General features: G+C 46.3%; 1 protein-coding gene across 2 annotated transcripts; it reads left to right on the top strand.

Annotated features, from left to right (window-relative positions):
• The first annotated feature begins 1,673 nt into the window (after window positions 1-1,673).
• Window positions 1,674-17,671, top strand: asxl1 (ASXL transcriptional regulator 1). 2 transcript variants are annotated; one of them, XM_056385873.1, is made up of 11 exons: window positions 1,674-2,014; window positions 5,553-5,636; window positions 6,728-6,847; window positions 7,148-7,349; window positions 10,419-10,588; window positions 10,811-10,895; window positions 11,648-11,814; window positions 12,161-12,257; window positions 12,432-12,537; window positions 13,621-14,593; window positions 14,686-17,671. In XM_056385873.1, the coding sequence occupies exons 1-11, from the start codon at window positions 1,958-1,960 to the stop codon at window positions 17,206-17,208; spliced, it is 4,584 nt and encodes a 1,527-aa protein (XP_056241848.1). In that variant the 5' UTR covers window positions 1,674-1,957; the 3' UTR covers window positions 17,209-17,671. The 2 variants fall into 2 exon arrangements, with proteins under 2 accessions (XP_056241848.1, XP_056241849.1); XM_056385874.1 differs by lacking the exons at window positions 10,811-10,895; window positions 11,648-11,814; window positions 12,161-12,257; ... (1 more) ...; window positions 13,621-14,593; window positions 14,686-17,671 and adding an exon at window positions 10,700-10,787.
• Window positions 17,672-18,220: the final 549 nt, after the last annotated feature.

Genomic DNA, 18,220 nt, shown 5'->3' with positions numbered 1-18,220 from the left:
AAATGTTGGAGAAAAAAATATTGTCCACAGAATGGCGATACGTTAGTCTATGAACCAAACAATCAACTGACAGAACCAGCTATAAGTTACTTTAGAGCTAACGTTAGCCTAATGGTAACTTATCTGGACGCAGCTAAAATGCTAATCAATTTACCCTTCAGTAGCAATTGAAAACAACACCTGATAATCTAAATAATTCCAGTCATAAAATGTTTTTACCTTGTTAAACTTGATTTTGAATTGGTGAACAAGATAGCCCATGAGTTTTGGAGTAGAGCAGAATGCAGTGAGGTCGAGGAGGTGAGGCTGATTGCCATGCACTGATTGGAAAGATGCAAATGTTAATATTTGAATTAGGCGCCTTTCTGTCTAGGGTCTGTACTCAAATTTGAAATGCATATATTTATTACAACCCGTTTTCCAAACATTGACTTTACCTTAAACGGTAATGGGGAAAAAATCAGAAAATACAGACAGAGAACAGGTATTATTTCAAGACTGTTTAGTTGCACTTCACAAAATGTGTGTGACGAGTGACGAACTGTGAAGAGTTGATTATTAGGAAAACAGAGTAGCCTACATTTAACGGCCACAAACTGTAAATATTTTTTTTCAAAAAATAAATGCAAAATTTATAGTGTTAGCTGTAATATATTACGGCATATATCTGTTATCAACACACGGTTAGTAAACTTAACAATGACATGCAAAAATTACATTATATTAAAAGATATTTGTAAATTACCAAACAAATCTCAGTAAAATTACAGAACAAATACTTCTTTAACTGTTAATTGTCAAAACAATACATTTTCTTTAAAAAATGGAAATTTCATCGTTATTCACAGTTACGGTGTTTTCATGTTATTTTACATTTGACATGTTAAATCACAGTCTATTTTTTGTAATTTTATTAATATTTTCCTGTATTTTAAAAAATCTGTAAATGTAATTGTAATTATGAGAAAGAGCTGAGATAGAGCTGAGAGAGCTGGGAGAGAGCTGAGAAAGAGCCGAGAACGAGCTGAGAGAGAGAGCTGGAGCCGTTTAAGTGGCTGCAAGCAAGCTGCAAGAGCTGTCAGCAATCACATTGCTTTTTCTTCAGGAGATGCTGTTGTTTTGATTGAATGCATTAAACCAACATCACATTATTCATGCTGTTGTGGTTGTGCATGTTAAGATAATGCATCCACCCAAACACAAAGGAGGCAACTGGAGTTTGATTTGTGCTGCTGTTGCAGAATTACACAGGAAACAGCCTTAAACTGTTTTTCTCAAAGGCCCTGGTTACTCTGTTACTCAGTGTAATCCACAGAAGTCTTTGGTTCAACTGCAGAAATCTAACAGACACCTGTCTCCTCCACCTAGACGAAGAAAAACAAAAATCTGCATGGATAAATACCAGAATTATTATAACATAATACATAATGCATCAGTGAGTAGGACAATAAGTAACAGCCAATGTATACACACACACAGACACAGACACAGACACACACACACACACACACACACACACACACACACATATATATATATATATATATATATATATATATATATGGGAAGCAGATTATATAGTGTTTGTATGCGGAGGGCTGGACGTTGTTTTGTTGCATTCCTGCGGAGCGTTTGACCTTTGACCTGGTTGTTGCATTCCAGAGAGGCTTGTTCTGCAGCTGCACCACAGCCAGCGCTGCACTCACACTGCTGCTACGCTACAGAGAGACGATGTGTGCTGAGCTCGTTTAGACAAAGCACTGGACACAGTAGAGAACCGTCAGAGACGAGTAGACACCAGAGAATCGTCCCTAAGCTAACTGGACCGCCTTGTCTTGGGTCTGCATAGTTAAACCAGAACGTAGTTAGCCATTTTGCTAAGCAGCTAAACCGCCATCGTATTGAGGTTGCTTTGTAGACACACAGCAGGCTAGCCGCAGACACCAGTGCAGAGGAAATGAAGGACAAACAAAAGAGAAAGAAGGAGCGGACCTGGGCTGAGGCGGCTCGCATGGTAAACACTCTCTTTTGCGCATTAAACCAGCTGCATGTAGGTGATGTATGTTTACATGTGAAGTAATGGATCCAGATGTGTTGTTGTGTTTGAACATTCTCCTCACGACCACAGCCTGAGCTCTGCTGTAGCGTTAGCAGCAGCTAGCTACTAACCTCGCAGTGCTAGCCTGGACAGCCGACACGCTGTTTAAATGTTACCGGGAGGTCACATTTTACATTTGCTGCTTGTCTTTCAGGCTGCTAACATAAAAAGCTACGCAGCGCTGGACGTCGATGCTGGTTAGCACGCTTACAACTACATCTGCTGTTTGAGCTCTTTGTTTGCTAGGCAGCAAATTAGCTAGTGCTACGCTAATTATCATCTGAGCAACCCGTGTAACCCAGGACATATACAGGCTCTATGATCAGTTTACACACTTAGTGTGAACAAACCAGTCAGTAAAAAGTGTCGCTGTGAAACCAGTGGTCTTACAGTAACGGCTAACGTGGTGTAACAGTAGCTAGCTATGGTTGTTGACTGAAATGCACGCTAACAAAGCTAAAAGCTAACGTGACCCACCAACTCAGCTGTCTTATGAATCTGCATTAGCACGAATGGTAAATTAACCTGGTTTTATCGAAGGTCGAGTAGCTTTAATAGTTAAATAAGCGTGAGTTGCAAATGTATCTGTTTCATTACTTAATGTCAGATAAGTTCATCATCATCACCATGGTCAGGTACAGTCTTCAGTGTTTATCTGTGTGTGAGGGCCATGGCTCAGACACAGCTGCTATATGATAGAAACAATCACAGTGAACCTAAGTGAAAATCATTTTAATGAGAACCACATTCACTGTCAGCTCTGCACATTTACACACATACTAAAAGAAGCAGCAGCTCCAGGATGTATTCTGATCCCTTCACTTCTTACATGCTTGCACAAATTTAATTTGATTTGCTTTTTCTCATCAATCTACACTCAATAATCCACAGTGACAAAGAAAAAAATGAATTTTTCCTAATTCTTTAGGAATCAGAAACTAAACTGTCATTAAAAAGTCTTCAGGCTGTTTGCTGTGGCTCCAGATTGTGGTCAGCTGCACCCTCTTTGCTTTAATTACCTCCACCATGGAGGTCATTTTTGTTTGTTTGTTTGTCAGCAGGATTATGATAAAAGTACTGGTGGATGGGACATAGTCCAGGATCCAGTTAAAGGGGCGGATCCAGGGATTTTTTTTGTCACTTTCGTTAACATTGCATTAACATTTTTGGACATTTTCATCAATTTCTCAGGAAATAATGTTTGGATGTTAATGTAAAAAAATCATCTAAATTCATGGCGTTGAGATCTATGAATTTGTACATTTTAGTGTAGCTCCAGATCATAATCTGGATGTGGTGGGAGAAAATGTCTGGCTTTGGTGGTTCTAGGTATCCATGATGTGTCCAGAACTTGACTGTGGCAAATTGAACTGGATACAGTTTAGAAAGGCTCACACATATATTTAAAGGTCCCACACTTCACTGGACAGAAACTAAGCAATGAAGTCCAGTGAACTCTCTCTAGACCTCTGTGGCAAACTGTGGTGAGACATAGATCGATGGGTCAAGGATGAGACCACGAACCCAGTGGTCACTGTTACAGAGCTTCAGACGTCCTCCGCAGGGATGGAGAAGCTGCTGGAAGCACCTCAGCAGCTCTCCATCAGTCAGGTGTTTATGGTAGAGAGCGGTGGTGTGCCATCAATCACACTGATTCATCATCTTTGTGTGAGATCTGCTGTAAGTTTTAGACAGAACATTGTAACAGGAGTAGAGCAGCTTCAGAAGTACATCAATACTTAGATTGTGTGCTGGTGACCGGAGCAGAGAGTTAGCTCTTTAGCTCTGAACCTACAGTGTGATGTATATGCAGTTATAGATGTTTGTGCTATAGCTACGACTCCTCAAGTTCCCACGTCTCCTCTGAGCTTCAACTACAGACTCTTAGCCAGGAAGGTTGACAACACTGAGGCAGCTAAATACAGGATTCTGTCACTGGAGTGAGTCATTGTCAGTTAATGGTAAATTTTTTTCATAGCAGTGATTTTTAGATATTTTTCCTCTATACTGGACATTTCATACGTTTACTGTCATTTAGCCAGGAAGGAGAGAAGTGAAGAAGTCCAGACAGAGAGCAGAAGATGCAGGAAAGACAGAAATCATGAGACAGAACAGGCCTGAGTTTAAGAGAGATTTTCTGCTGCTACTGTAATGAAAAGGTTTGTTTAGAAAAACATGGGTTCAGAACCGTTGGTAATCCCGCTGACAAACAACCTACAGGCTCAGGTGAAAATATGACCTCCTTTGTGGCGATAACAAAGTGAGCAAAATGCGAATGACATTAAACACACGTACTAATATGATGGAGTCAACTTAAACTAAAAATGCAACCACCAGTAACAAACATCTGGATAAATAAATCAAAAGGTAGAATTTATGGCTGTGCTGTTGGATGACATTAGTTTTAACAGGTGAAACAGAGAAAATGTTGTTTTATAATTGAAGCTGGTTAATGTGGTTGGTTGTGTTTTTAAAATGACTTTGCCTAACGTGGATGAAAAAGTGCTGATGGAGACAGTGGGCAGATCACTGTCAGCACACACTTTAGACTCCACTTTGTGTTGCCCAGTTAGAAACAAGAAATTCAGAGATCCGGAAAAAGCTTCTTTTGTATAGAACAGACAGAAACAACAGAGCAGTAGTAATTAAAGACACTTTTCAAATATGTTTGACTCTTATTCTATTACATTAACCTTACTGTGTTTTAGTTTGTGTTGTTTGTAGTTTTTATGCTCATTTTATTTTTAGTTAAAGTTTACTGTTTAAACTATGGTAATAATTGCTGTTGTTTTAACCTGTGTTAGGACTGTAAATGGTCTCTATAGCTTTGTATTACTCCAGACATGAACCATGGCCTCTTTCTCAGGCTGCGTCCACACCACTAAGTTATGATATAAAGCAAATACCATCTCCATCCAGTCAAGCGTTGAACAGCATAGACAGTTGTAGCATTAAAATAGAGAATGTAAGTGAACAACAGCTGCTAGCAAAGACAACGAGGTCAGTAACACTGTAATTCATTATCATGTTGTATTCACCACTGGTAGTTTAGGCTGATGAGAGCCAATAAGGAGAGACCGTGGGTGTCTATGTCATCGTTTCCAAAGGTCTCCGTTTCTCTGTCAGGACTACAAGACAACCCCAGAGTTTTCAAAATAAAACGGGTTCAGCAGCGTTTCTGAAAGTCTCAGTTTTCAGGGCTTGAAAACTCTGAAGTCGTGTGGACAGAGGAGGAAACGTAGGAAAAGAGATGATTTTTAAAACGAAAACATAGTAGTACGGTTGTAGCCTCAGGAAGGATGAAAAACAGTTTGTCTGATGGTTTTAATTTTTTTAAACGAGCCTCACTCCATCTCTTAGGTAGTGGATTATGTCTGGATTGATCTGGTTCTGTCCTGTGTTCAGAGGTCTGGATGTGTGTGTGTCAGGTAAAAACAGTGTGTGTGTTTTCCAGGTGTTGGAGAACTTCTCTGATGCTCCCATGACCCCCAAACAAATCCTCCATGTCATCCAGACCAAGGGGCTGAAGGAAATGAGGTCACACACACACACACACACACACACACACACACACACACACACACACACACACACACCCACACACACCATGATATCTTATCATAGTTATGATGAGTGACACTTGAATTGTTCCACACTGTGTTGTTGTGCATTCTAACATTTGTTCCCATGTTGGAATGGGTGATCTGTTGTATCTGTACTATCCTGTCCAGTATTTGTTGTGGTCAGTGAACTCATCACACAGTACACACATCAACAGAATGTGTCAGTCTGGTTCTAACTCTGTTATGTTTTCTTTTACTCTGTCTGGACCACCTGACGTGTCGCTGCCCAACAGGAGGTAGGTGCTCACACTCATTACTCTCCTCTGTGTCATCTTCCTTTATCTTGTCCAAGTGTTGCCTCTACATTGTGTTTACATTAAGGTAAATGAGATGGATTTAATCAGGCTGAATTATTCAGCCTGTTTTAATTTTTTTATCTTGTTCACACCAACTGATGGACACAACAAAAAATAAAATGAATGTATTACAACAATTACCAGTGAGGAGTGATAGGTGATCTTTTCATTTTGGGCTCCTTCCAAAATAAACATGTAAATACACACAAATACTGTCATAGACTGTATTATTATATAAAATAAATAGATGCTGCTCAAGTTTAATCTTTTCCTGTTTAAACATTTAACTAGAAGATTTCAGCTTCTCTTGATCAGAGGAAAAGTGATGTAACACACTGGATCTAAAACACACAGTCCATCTTCTGTTTTGGTTCAGTATCAAAATCAGCCCACCCCACCCCCCAGAAACCAAATCACAATCCATGTGTATTAGATATGGAAAATGTTATTAAACTGTTTATTGATAAACTAAACAGGATGGAACATGATGCTGCAGTTAACTGGATCAGACAAAGTACTTCATCACACTGATTCCAATATTACCAATTAACAATCTCCTGATTGAGCTGTAATATTTCCCAGATCACGTGATAGTCACAAGTGTTTAAGAGACAGAGGGGTGGTCATCTCAGTCTGATATGTGTGTGTGTGTGTGTGTGTGTGTGTGTGTGTGTGTGTGTGTGTGTGTGTGCGTGCGTGCGCGTGTGGACAGTGGGACAGCTCCCTTGGCGTGCCTGGTCACCATGCTGCACTCCCAGGTGAGAGGAGACCGAGTGAAGAACAGCATCTTCTTCAAGCTGCCTGGACGGATGAGTCTGTTCACCCTGAAGGTGAGGACCCTCCTCACTCACCTGTACATGTACCTTAGCTCATGTGACTGTCATCACTGGGGTCAGAAGAACATCTCTATAAACATTAAAGTTCATGAACTGTGTTCAGTCAGTGATCTCTCAACCAGTCAGTTCACATCATCACATGAGCATCACAGGACGTATTACATTATTATTGTAATGAATCACATGTATAAACACACTGCAGGGTAAACATGAGTTGCATGATGCTTCAGTGTAGCAGTGGATTTGATAAATGATGGACAGGGACCTGCTAACTCTGTACTGGTCTCTCTGTAGAAGAATGCCCTCCAGTGGACAAAGACGACTTCAGAGTCGGAGACGCTGGCCGAAGTGGCGGGCAGTACTGGCCACCAGGCTTCGAGCAGCGGCGGCCCTGCAGCAGGCTCGGCCGTGGTCCCAGTCGGTCCCACTGAGGCCACAGAGCAGGAGAGCTGTGACTCCACTGAGACCACCGCTGCTGCCAGTGGAGACAATGACGGTAACACCAGCACACACCAGTGACCTCCCATCATCCTCTGCTGCAGAGTCGTTCTGTTACTGTGTGGTGCTGCAGTAAAGGCCAATTCAAGTCAGCTGTATTTATACCGCCTCAAATCACAACAGAAGTTATCTCAGGGCACTTTTCATACAGGGGCGACACGGTGGTACAGTGGTTAGCACTGTCGCCTCACAGCGAGAAGGTTCTGGGTTTGAACCTGGCCTGTGTCCTTTCTGTGTGGAGTTTGCATGTTCTCCCAGTGCCTGCTTGGGTTCTCTCCAGGTGCTCCAGCTTCCTCCCACAGTCCAAAAACATGCACATTAGGTTAACTGGTGATTCTAAAGTGCCCATAGGTGTGAATTTGTGTGCAAGTGGTTGTTTGTCTCTATATGTCAGCCCTGTGGTAGACTGGTGACCTGTCCAGGGTGTACTCGCCCTCACTGAATGTCAGCTGGGATTGGCTCCCCTACAAGGGTCACGGGGGGGCCGCTTGGAGACAAGCGGTTCTAGATAATGGATGGATGGACTTTTCATACAGAGCAGGTCCAGACTGTCCCAGATTATTATTACAGACCCAATGTCCTCTATGAGTAGCATCTTTAACCGGTAGAACCTCAAACAGGGCCAGACTGTTGGTGGACAACTGTCAACCAGAGGAAGAGAGAGAGCATCAGGAAAAACAACAGCTTCCACATGAAGATTGTATTATAATAATAAGTAATAATAAAAAGATCATTAAAGCTGCAAGCAGCGTTGAGCGGGCCCTTACACTCTTGCAGATGCCAGGGGCGTCGGGAGGAGGCCGGTTAAAGCCGCCTTGCATTGTCACAACCAAATGACTCTACGCACACAAGTAAGATTTCCCTCATGCGCTGTGTGGCGGAAGACTGGGTGTATTACATGCAAGATGCACCTAACATGCGTTATCTTGCTGCTGACGAAGTGCAGACAAGACCATGAAAATCTCATGTACATCAAATGATGATTGTCTCTCAAGGGTTATTCCCTGTATGTATGGTGGCGCTATGACTATGACTTCATATTACCATGCAGATGTCTTCAGTGTGGGATAAAACATATAAAGTTTGGGGCAGTTTTGATAATATGTGTTGGAGTTATAGCAACTTCCTCTTTCATGGCAAATCATTGAAATTTGCCATGCTGCCACGGGCAGGTCCTCCTACAAAAACTCAAAATATTTGCAATTTAGCATCGCAAAGGTCTTTAGATTAGACTGACCAAATATGATGTCGATCTGATTAATTGTCTCGGAGGAATTTGTTAAAGTATTACACCTGGAAATGGGGAAAAATGCACCAAAATTGTACACTAAAAGCAAAATGGCAGACTTCCAGTTAGGTTTAGCGCATGGGTCCAAGAGGCTTTTTTGTAGATTTCCATGGTATACATATGCCTCCCAATTTTCTTACATCTAGGTGAATCCTGCTGTGTGGGCTACTGTGAAACATGACATTCGTCTGTCATGTCGAAACATCGATGTTTGCCGTGCCGCCATGGACACGCTGTTCAATGACCCTGATATAGCTTCGCAATTTAACATCTAAAAGGTCTTAAAATGGTATGGACCAAATTTGGAGTTGATATGATTAAAACTCTAGGAGGTGTTTGTACGATGCCTGAAAATGGCGAGAAAACGCGCCCAAAGTTGCTAAATTCAATATGGCGGACTTCCGGTTGGGTTTAGCTTATGGGTCCAAGAGGCTTTTTTGTAGATCTCAATACAATACACCAGCCTACCAATCTTCATACCTCTAGGTTAAATGTACTGCGAGAGCTACTTAGTTGAAATATTGTAGGGGGTGCCCTTGAGCCGTTTTGCCATGCCCCTAAAAAAGCCCACTTCTGGTCTGGCAGGGAAAAAAATGGATTACTGAATTTCGTCAACATCCAAAAGACCTTTGTCCCGACATGACTCGACGTTTGGGGGCGGTATGGAGCCCGCCGGCCACGCCCCAGCCTGATTGCTGTTGAATTTTGCGATTTTTGATGGCCTGGAGGCCTGTGCCAATTTTCGTGAGTCTTTGAATATGTTAAGGCCCTCAAAAATCAATTATTCCAGCAGAATAATAATAATCCTTCCAAAAACAATAGGTTCCTGGCACATGGACTGTTGTGCCCTGGCACACTCAGTGCTTGTGCCCTAATAATAATAATAAGAGTAGGCAGAAGGTTGTCTGCTGTCACAAATACAGACTGTGTAGGTCCAGAGGCAGAAAGACCTGCAGAGAGAGAGAGAGGAAGAACAGAACTACACCAGTTATTTCTAGGACTGCCCCCAAAGATTCAAGTCATGAGTCGACGTGTTGTCAGATGCTTGTATTCATTTAAATATTTTAAATAAATATTTTTGGGTACATCAGAGAATGGTTTCAGTCCAGGACTGACGAAGACTGTCCTGTACTGTGCTGTTCAGTACAGGATGTCTAGTTCAGTTTGTGTTGTGGTCCAGATGAATATAATCCAGCTTTAACCATGAACGTCGGTCTACGATGTGTCAAGGAATAAAATCATACAAGTGTTTGAGAGGATTTTATATCCTAAATGCTAATCTTTATTTATCAATAATTTTTTACATCCTGCACTTTCATAGATCTTAAGTTTATTATTATAATATTTATTTCTTATTTATTTGAAAACCTTCTGAAGCACTTTAAGTCTTGTTAGTAGATTGCAGCAACATAAATAGTATGTAGATGACTGTTGACCAATGTTTTTATTTTTAATTTTTAAAAGAAACGTCCTTTATGTTCATTTCTTGAAGAAGCAACAGTCGTCCAGTTTAAAATTATGTCCAGTTTGTCACTGGGTTCAAGTTCATGACACTTTCCTTTTTAAAGTTAAGTAAATTGAATGTAATGTTCATGTCTTTTTTTCTTCACTGTACTGAAAACAAACTGAACTGTGAATTTAAAACGACTGAAACACAGAACTCATGAATTCATACACTGATTATGACAAAAAATGTTTAACAGGACAAAAGTGATGACATTTGATATCCAAAAGGATGTAATGAGTGGAGCTCTAAGTGTGTTTTTCCCTGACTTGAAGCCTCAGTGGATGAGAGCTCGTCCAGTGCCTCCTGCTCCACAGAGCTGCAGGCTCCCAGCTCCCAGCCCCAGACCCGTCTCAGCAGGGCAGCAGGACAGCAGGGACGTACAGACGCACAGCAGACCCAGCACACCCAACACGCCCAAACCAGACTGAGCCGCTCCAGACAGGTGAGACACCTGCTGCTTCATGTGCAAGTGGAAGTGATAACATGTGCTCTTTGGTCCAGGGTTTGAGAGCATGTCTGTAGAGTCAGTCACAGCACTAGTTGTTTTTTACAGAATGAAGTGTAACTGCTGCAGGACTGTCTTCATGAGCTCAACATACTAACTGTAGAACTGTCTGCTGTCTCCACCTGCCATCACCTGCCCATCACATCATGTGTGTTACAGTCAGGGAGGCAGAGGAAGAAAGCAGTCATGATGCCTCGTGTTGTCCTCACGCCTCTGAAAGTGAATGGAGAGCATGTCCCTTCAGGTAAGTACCTCTCCCATTAACAGCACAGCAGTAACCTGGCAGCAGGTTGAGCATCAGGCTAAACCTGCGCTAATGTAGCAGCAGGTTCAGCATCAGGCTAAACCTGCGCTAACGTAACAGCAGGTTCAGCATCAGGCTGGACCTGCGCAAACGTAGCAGCAGGTTCAGCATCAGGCCGGACCTGCGCAAACGTAGCAGCAGGTTCAGCATCAGGCCGGACCTGCGCAAACGTAGCAGCAGGTTCAGCATCAGGCTAAACCTGTGCTAACGTAGCAGTAGGTGCAGCATCAGGCCGGACCTGTGCAAATGCAACAGCAGGCTGCACTAAGGAAGCAGCAGGTTCAGCATCAGGCTAAAACTGCGCAAACGTAGCAGCAGGTTCAGCATCAGGCTAGACCTGCACTAACTAAGCAGCGGGCTGCGCTAAAGAAGCAGCAGGTTCAGCATCAGGCTAACATGTGCTAATGAAACAGCAGGTTCAGCATCAGGCTAAAACCGCGCTAATGAAGCAGCAGGTTCAGCATCAGGCTAAAACTGCGATAATGAAGCATCAGGTTCAGTATCAGGCTAACATGTGCTAATGAAGCAGCAGGTTCAGCATCTGGCCGGACCTGCGTAAACGTAGCAGCAGGCTGCGCTAAGGAGGCAGCAGGTTCAGCATCAGGTTAAATCTGTGCTAACGTAGCAGCAGGCTGCGCTAAGGAAGCAGCAGGTTCAGCATCAGGTTAAAGCTGCGTTCTTTGCTGCTGCAGGGCCCATGAAGAGGAGTCGAGGAGGGGTGGATGTTGACTTTGAAACACCTGGATCCATCCTGGTCAACACCAACATCAGAGCTCTCATCAATGTGCGGACCTTTTCAGCCTTTCCCACACACTCTCAGCAGCAGCTGCTTCAGCTGCTGCCAGAAGTCGACCGACAGGTGTGTGGTTTTCTGTCTTCAGTTTGTCTGCAGTGATATTACACAGCCTGGTGGACAGTAACTATCACACAGCAGGAAATCAAGGACAACATCATGAACCACTGAACTACATCTGTTTCATCTGTTGATAATACAGTTAATGATATGAATGTGGATCTACAGTTTGTAAATTGTACAATAACAACCTCATTTTCAGATCTGTTTTACCATCAAACAGATTTTCTTTTTTCTTTTGCATGAATGAAATGTGAAGCTCAGTTACACGTCATGAAACTCAGGCCTCGTTCTGTTGTTTACAGTCAGTTTAAAGCATGTGAGGCAGACGTGTTCACTGCTCTCATTGCAGATCGGACCTGATGGGATGGCCAGACTGAGCAGCTCAGCTCTCAACAACGAGTTCTTCACCCATGCCTCCCAGAGCTGGAAGGAGAGGCTGGCTGAGGGTAAGGACTGTTCAGTCATCAACAAACATCAGATCAGATTTCACCTGATAGGAATGTATTGATCTCTGTGGTGAAGGTTGGAGTTGAATGAAAGGAGGCAAAACACACTGATGCATGATCTGCTTCTACTGGCTGCCACTCTGTTAACCCTTCACCTGTGTTTGACCTGTTCAGGTGAGTTCACTCATGAGATGCAGGTGCGTTTCCGACAGGAGATGGAGAAAGAGAAGAAGGTGGAGGTGTGGAAGGAGAAGTTTTTTGAAGAATACCACGGTCAAAAGTAAGAGTGAAGCCATTTCTCCACATCTGAATCTGCTCTGTCATACTGTGGGGTGGGTGGTTTACAGGTCAGAGTATTGTTCGTGTTTATTGACTGAACATTGTTTACATCAAGAATCAATAGTGTGTTGTAGACATTTGTGTTTGACCCAGTGTTTTAAACACACAGTCTAACTTCTGCCTCTAGGGGCCTCTCAATATAAACTATAACAAAAGACGTTCAGTGACGTCTTGAAATAGCGTCGGATCATGGGAGTTGAGAGATTCCTTCAGTGTCAGTGGTTCAGGAAATCAAACCGACCTTTTGATTACAACCGTGAACAACACTGAATAAAGCAGTCTGACATTTAAAGTCAGTGTTTGAGCGACGTTGTACAGAGCAGAGACTCTGGGAAGAGTTGGAGCTGAGTTTGATTCTAACATTTGTTCTGATTGTTTCTCTGATAACTTATGAACCAGACGTTCAGCAGGTTTTTACCAGCAGCTGAATTATCCACAGAGGTGTCCTCCTCTCCATAACAAACACATCAGGAGGTTAAAACCAGTAGAAACACCCATAAAGCTGTTTCACTTTAAAATTCATAGATTCACCGACGCTCTTCAGTGACACAGGACAGGACGTCTCCAGCAGCTGGGAGCTGAGCTGTCTAACATTTCCTCAGCTTGTTTCTCTGATAACTTCAGATCCAGACGTCCGACGACTAAAATCTTTCATCTGGTTCAAATATAAAGCTGAAAACCACCAAGGTGTAAAAAGTGTATGTGGCTTAAAACTAGATAAAAGTCAGTGTTGAGCTTCTGTCAGACAAACACACTGACACATGATCATAGAGGATATGATGTCACGGACAAGCGATCAATGAATCGTTACCATGATTAAAATCACAGATTTCTCTAGTTTGAGAATTGATGGAAACATTTGGGATAATGTAAGAACACAATTCAACAACATTTAGAGCACAGGTCTAGTTTTTAGAGATTTCAATGTGGTGAAGTTACAGATTAACTTGAAGTTGTTTATGGCTCCTGAACTCCACGTGGTCTAGACGAGTGTGCATCTGAACTGTGGTGTGTTTGGCTGCAGGTCCGGTCTAACACGAGAGGAGTCTCTGAAACTCACCATGAGTGAAGCCAGTGAAGTTGGAGCCAGTGTGCTGGACAGTGATGTGGCAGTGGTGACGAGCGGTGCCCCCAAGAGACGCAGCGTGGGTCGGCGGAGGAGAGACGGCAGGATGAGGAGGCGCACGCGAGCTGACCTGCGTCGCAGGGCCCGCAGGACCCTCTGTAAGGCCCCTGCTGCAGCCCTTCAGTCTGCAGACACAGCTGAGGCCAGCGCTGCAGTCGACATGTCAACGGTTTCTGTTGGCTCACCTGTGTCCGATGCCACCGTGGTTCAGGGCGAGGTTGTGCTGCAGGCCGAGTGTGGCGTGGAGCTCCCAGCCGAGAGCGCCTCCATGGAGCCAAAGCCCTCCCCCGACCCGGAGCCGGTCACGTTACCGGCCTCCACCCCCACCCCCACCCCAACTCCCAGCCCCAGCCCCAGCCCAGCATCCACCAGTGCAAACGAGGAGCCCGAGGTGACAGCCCGCCTACTCCCCGAGGAGGCTGCACCTGTCCTGACCTCCACCTCCTCCCCGTCCTCCTCCTCCTCTGTCTCGTCTGCCTCCTCGCCCGCCTCCTCACCCTCCTCACCTTCTGATAGACAGGGAGCTTTTGCTGCTGGCCTGGACTCATCTTCATCCTCCTCAGCATCTTCCAGCGCCGCAGTGGCGGCCGATCCCCTGGACGACACCGCCTCTGTGGTCACATCCGTCACAGGCGGCACTGTCACCAGCAGCCGAGAGAGCAGCCCCTCCGCCAGCCCAGCCAGCACCCCAGCCCCCAGCGCCCAGCTCAAGGAGCAGAAGAGGAGGCCAGAGGAGACTCAGGCCTTCTCCAGCTTCCCCGAAAAGAGGCCGCGGCTCGACGACCGTCAGTCCTTTCGTACCACAATCGACGGTGTCCGTTCGGAGAAGCCGCAGCCGACAACAGAAGAGCCCAAGGTGCCGCCTATCAGGGTAAGACTAAGCTGCACACACCTGCACACACCAATCATTCACCTGTTGTTCAGGTAACCCTTTCACTCACTGTCCCTGTGTCTCTGTCCCAGATTCAACTGTCCAGAATCAAACCTCCCTGGGTCAAGGGCCACCCAACCTACCAGATCTGCCCCCGGATCGTGCCCCCCGGCGAGGGCTCGCGGCGGTCGGGGACGGGGGGCGCACGCACCTTGGCAGACATCAAAGCCCGCGCCCAGCAAGCCCGGGCCCAGCGCGAGGCCGCTGCTGCTGTTGCAGCCTCTGGCGACGGGGCGGGGTCGGCCGGGGTCCGGTTGCGGCCTGCTGCTGGGCTACCGGATAGCAGCAGTGGAAGAAGAGCACGAGAGCATCCGGGACCTATCGAGCCCGGAGGAGGAGGAGGAGGAGGAGGAGGAGGAGGAGATAGTGGGATGGAGGAGCAGGGATCGTCTTCAGGCGCTAATTCGTCTGGAACACAACTACTGCTTCTCAGTGTAGATCCCACACCCCAGCCCTCCCCCTCCCTGTCCACTACCTCCACCTCCATGTCCCTGGAGCCCTCGCAGACACCCAGCCCCCCTCGAGAGGAGGCAGTTGGGGGGCCAGAGTCTGTAGAGGAAATAGAAGCTACATCCACCGGAGTTCAGAGCCCCCCCAACGGGATCACAGACAAGGCTGCTGACTCGCCAGAGCCCGACACTGTAGCCGAGTCTGTGGCCCCCCAGCCCACCAGGAAAAGCCAGGTGCCAGAGTCGGTGGCAGCCCCCTCAGAGAGGCCAGACCAAGTCTGTGAAAAACCCTCACTGGCCCCGACTTCAATCCCTGATTCCCTCCCCAGGTTCGGGGCTCAGGGTGTGGATGTTATTCAGACGCTGGCCAGCTCCAAGGAACAAGGGAAAGAGGCCGGGCAGGGGGGTGTCATCCAGCATGGCTCCCATCACATGGACCCCCAGGAGCCCCTCCCTCACTCAGCTGCAGAGACAACAGGTGTGGACTCTGTGTCCGGAGCAGAGAAGGAAGACGAGGCGGGTACTCACAGCGACTCCACGGAAACCGCCTCAGACTGTGAGAACGAGAGTCAGGACGATGAGCAGCAGCAGCCGGACCAGGACTGGGGCCCCCTCCTCAGCACCCAGAGAAACAGCCAGCTGGTCATATGCAGCTCTCAGAACCAGCAGCCAGTCATCCAGGCCCACGTGTCCAGCCGCCAAGGTCAGACCGTCATTCAGCCCTGCTTCCCCAACAGTTTGCCCCGCCCCCATTCTGTGGACCAGCAGTCTCACACTCATGGGCTCAAGGACCCTAGCGTCGTGGTCAAATTGGAACCAGTGGACGACGGTCGAGCCCCCAGACAGAGTTCTGCTGAGGAGGATTGTCGTGGAGGCGTGAAGTCCTCGGTGTCCTCCAGGAGACCGTCCAGCTCCTCCAGACCCGTGTCCAGCGTGGAGGCCAACAACCCTCTGGTCACCCAGCTGCTGCAGGGCAGCCTGCCCCTGGAGAAGGTCCTACCCCCACACTCTGCCAACAGGCTGGAGATCAGCCGACTGCCAGGACCCCAATCCAGACCGCTGCCACCAAGGACCCCAGGGCCTCGCCACAGGCCTGACACCTCTGCCCAGTCTTCTAGTCCAGAACTGAACATGGTCTCTCAGCTCCACATCAAGTCTCCAACAGGCCGCCCGGTGTCGTGTGTGATGGAGGCCCCAGCAGTGTCACAGTATCAGTCCCAGCAAGCCCCCGGGGCTGTGCCGGTCATCACCCCCCTGCCCCCCTCCTCCTCCTCCAGGAGTAAGTCAGAGCCCAACTACCAGAGTGCTGTGGAGTCGGCCGTCATCAAAGAGTCTCGTGGCCCCCAGCCCTCCCCTGGGGCGACTCCGGACCGGCCCCAGCCAGCCCACCGGACCATGCCTAACGGCCCGTCTCCTCCCCACGCAGACACCTGTCCCACGGAGATGCTGCCTACTATTAAGATTAACTGGCGCCCCCCCCAGTCTCAGCTCCCCCACCCTCACCAACAGCAGCTCTCTCCTGCACCCACCATAAAAAATGAAGCAGTGATGCGCCCCTCCTGCCAGGCTCTGGCCAAATCCTCTCCCATCGTGCCCATGAGTGTCACCAAAAAGGAGCCATTGAGCTCTATGGACAGCTACCTGAGTGGGGGGGCAATGGAGGGGCTCCTTAACATGGAGATGACTTTAGCCAGGATGGCAAAAAAGGAGCACATTAAAGCTCCCTACTCCTCTGGCTCCCCCTCCACCTCCTCCTCTCCTTCCCCCTCCTCCTCTGCCTCCTCTCTCCCTTTCCAGCTGTATGGGAAGCTGCCCAAGCCGGGCGGAGGTGTGGGCGCCGTGAGCTACACAGCCAACGTGTCAGTCATGGACAATGGCGGCTTCTCGCGGAGCATGGCAGACGGCGTGCTGCAGCTGCACCCCCGCCTGGCCTCCGGTCAGACCCTGAGCATCCAGGCCTTCACCGACAGCACGACAGAGGAGGTGGCGCTCAAGTGCTCATGTCGCCTCAAAGCCATGATCATGTGCCAGGGCTGCGGCGCCTTCTGCCACGACGACTGCATCGGGCCCTCCAAACTCTGCGTGTCGTGTCTGGTGGTCAGATAGCATGGTGACTGTGTGTGTACAGGATCAGGACTGGGGCGCTCTGAAGGAGGGGGGGCCTGACAGGCAGGACTTGTATAATATAACTGGTCTGTATTTTTTGTTGTTACAGATTTTCAGATTTTTTAGTTGTACTGATATATTGTTATTATTGTTATTATTATTATTATTATTATTATTATTATTATTATTATTATTACTATTGTGAATTTGGGGCATGATTGATTGTAAATTGTGCCTTTTTTTTTTCTCTCCTCAAAAACATTTACCTCATCTTATCTCGTTCCACCTCTCATCACTCGGTGGCCATGTTTGTTTTGGTCCCTGTCTCCTCAGCAGACTGGGACTTGTTGTCTCTTTGCGCAGAAGAAGTATTTTTTTAACCATTAAAATGAGTAAAAGTTTGTTTGTGTTTGACTCGTTCACTTCAGCTCCAGTCTGAAAATAAAATGATCAGTGAGTGGTCCAAGGCTTTTTGAATCCTTCATACCTGTGTCAACAGAACCTTGACCCCCCCCACACACCTGACTGTAGAGATCCTCCATCACAGTCCACTGTCAACCCTAATTCAGGACCATGTAACACCAGGACCAGGATTACAAGGACTGATACTGAGGCAGCTGATGAACTTCTGAATGTTTCCAAATCCACCAATGATTTAATGAACATGTAGCGTCTCTTTAATGCTTCATGTTTATTGTGTGTGATCATGTTGATGCTAATGATTCTGGCACAGGAAACAACTGACTGTCAGCAGTGTTGATATGGCTGCTGTTGATCACTAAATGAAGAATGGGACACAGACTGTCAGAAGACTGAACAGCACAGAAACATCTGGTCCACACCTGGGTCCAGTTTCACAGACTTGTCTACATACACACATATGTATATATGTATGTATGTGTGTGTGTGTATATATGTATATATATACATATACATACATGCATACATTCATATGTGTGTATAGTGTTGGTCTAGTCTTCATGTTGCTCATAGATCAGTCTGTTAGTCAGAA

Source organism: Seriola aureovittata, chromosome 9 (assembly GCF_021018895.1).
Source record: "Seriola aureovittata isolate HTS-2021-v1 ecotype China chromosome 9, ASM2101889v1, whole genome shotgun sequence".
NCBI lineage: Eukaryota > Metazoa > Chordata > Actinopteri > Carangiformes > Carangidae > Seriola > Seriola aureovittata.
Note: the sequence above shows the minus strand (reverse complement) of the source record. Positions and strands in the feature narration are given on the sequence as shown.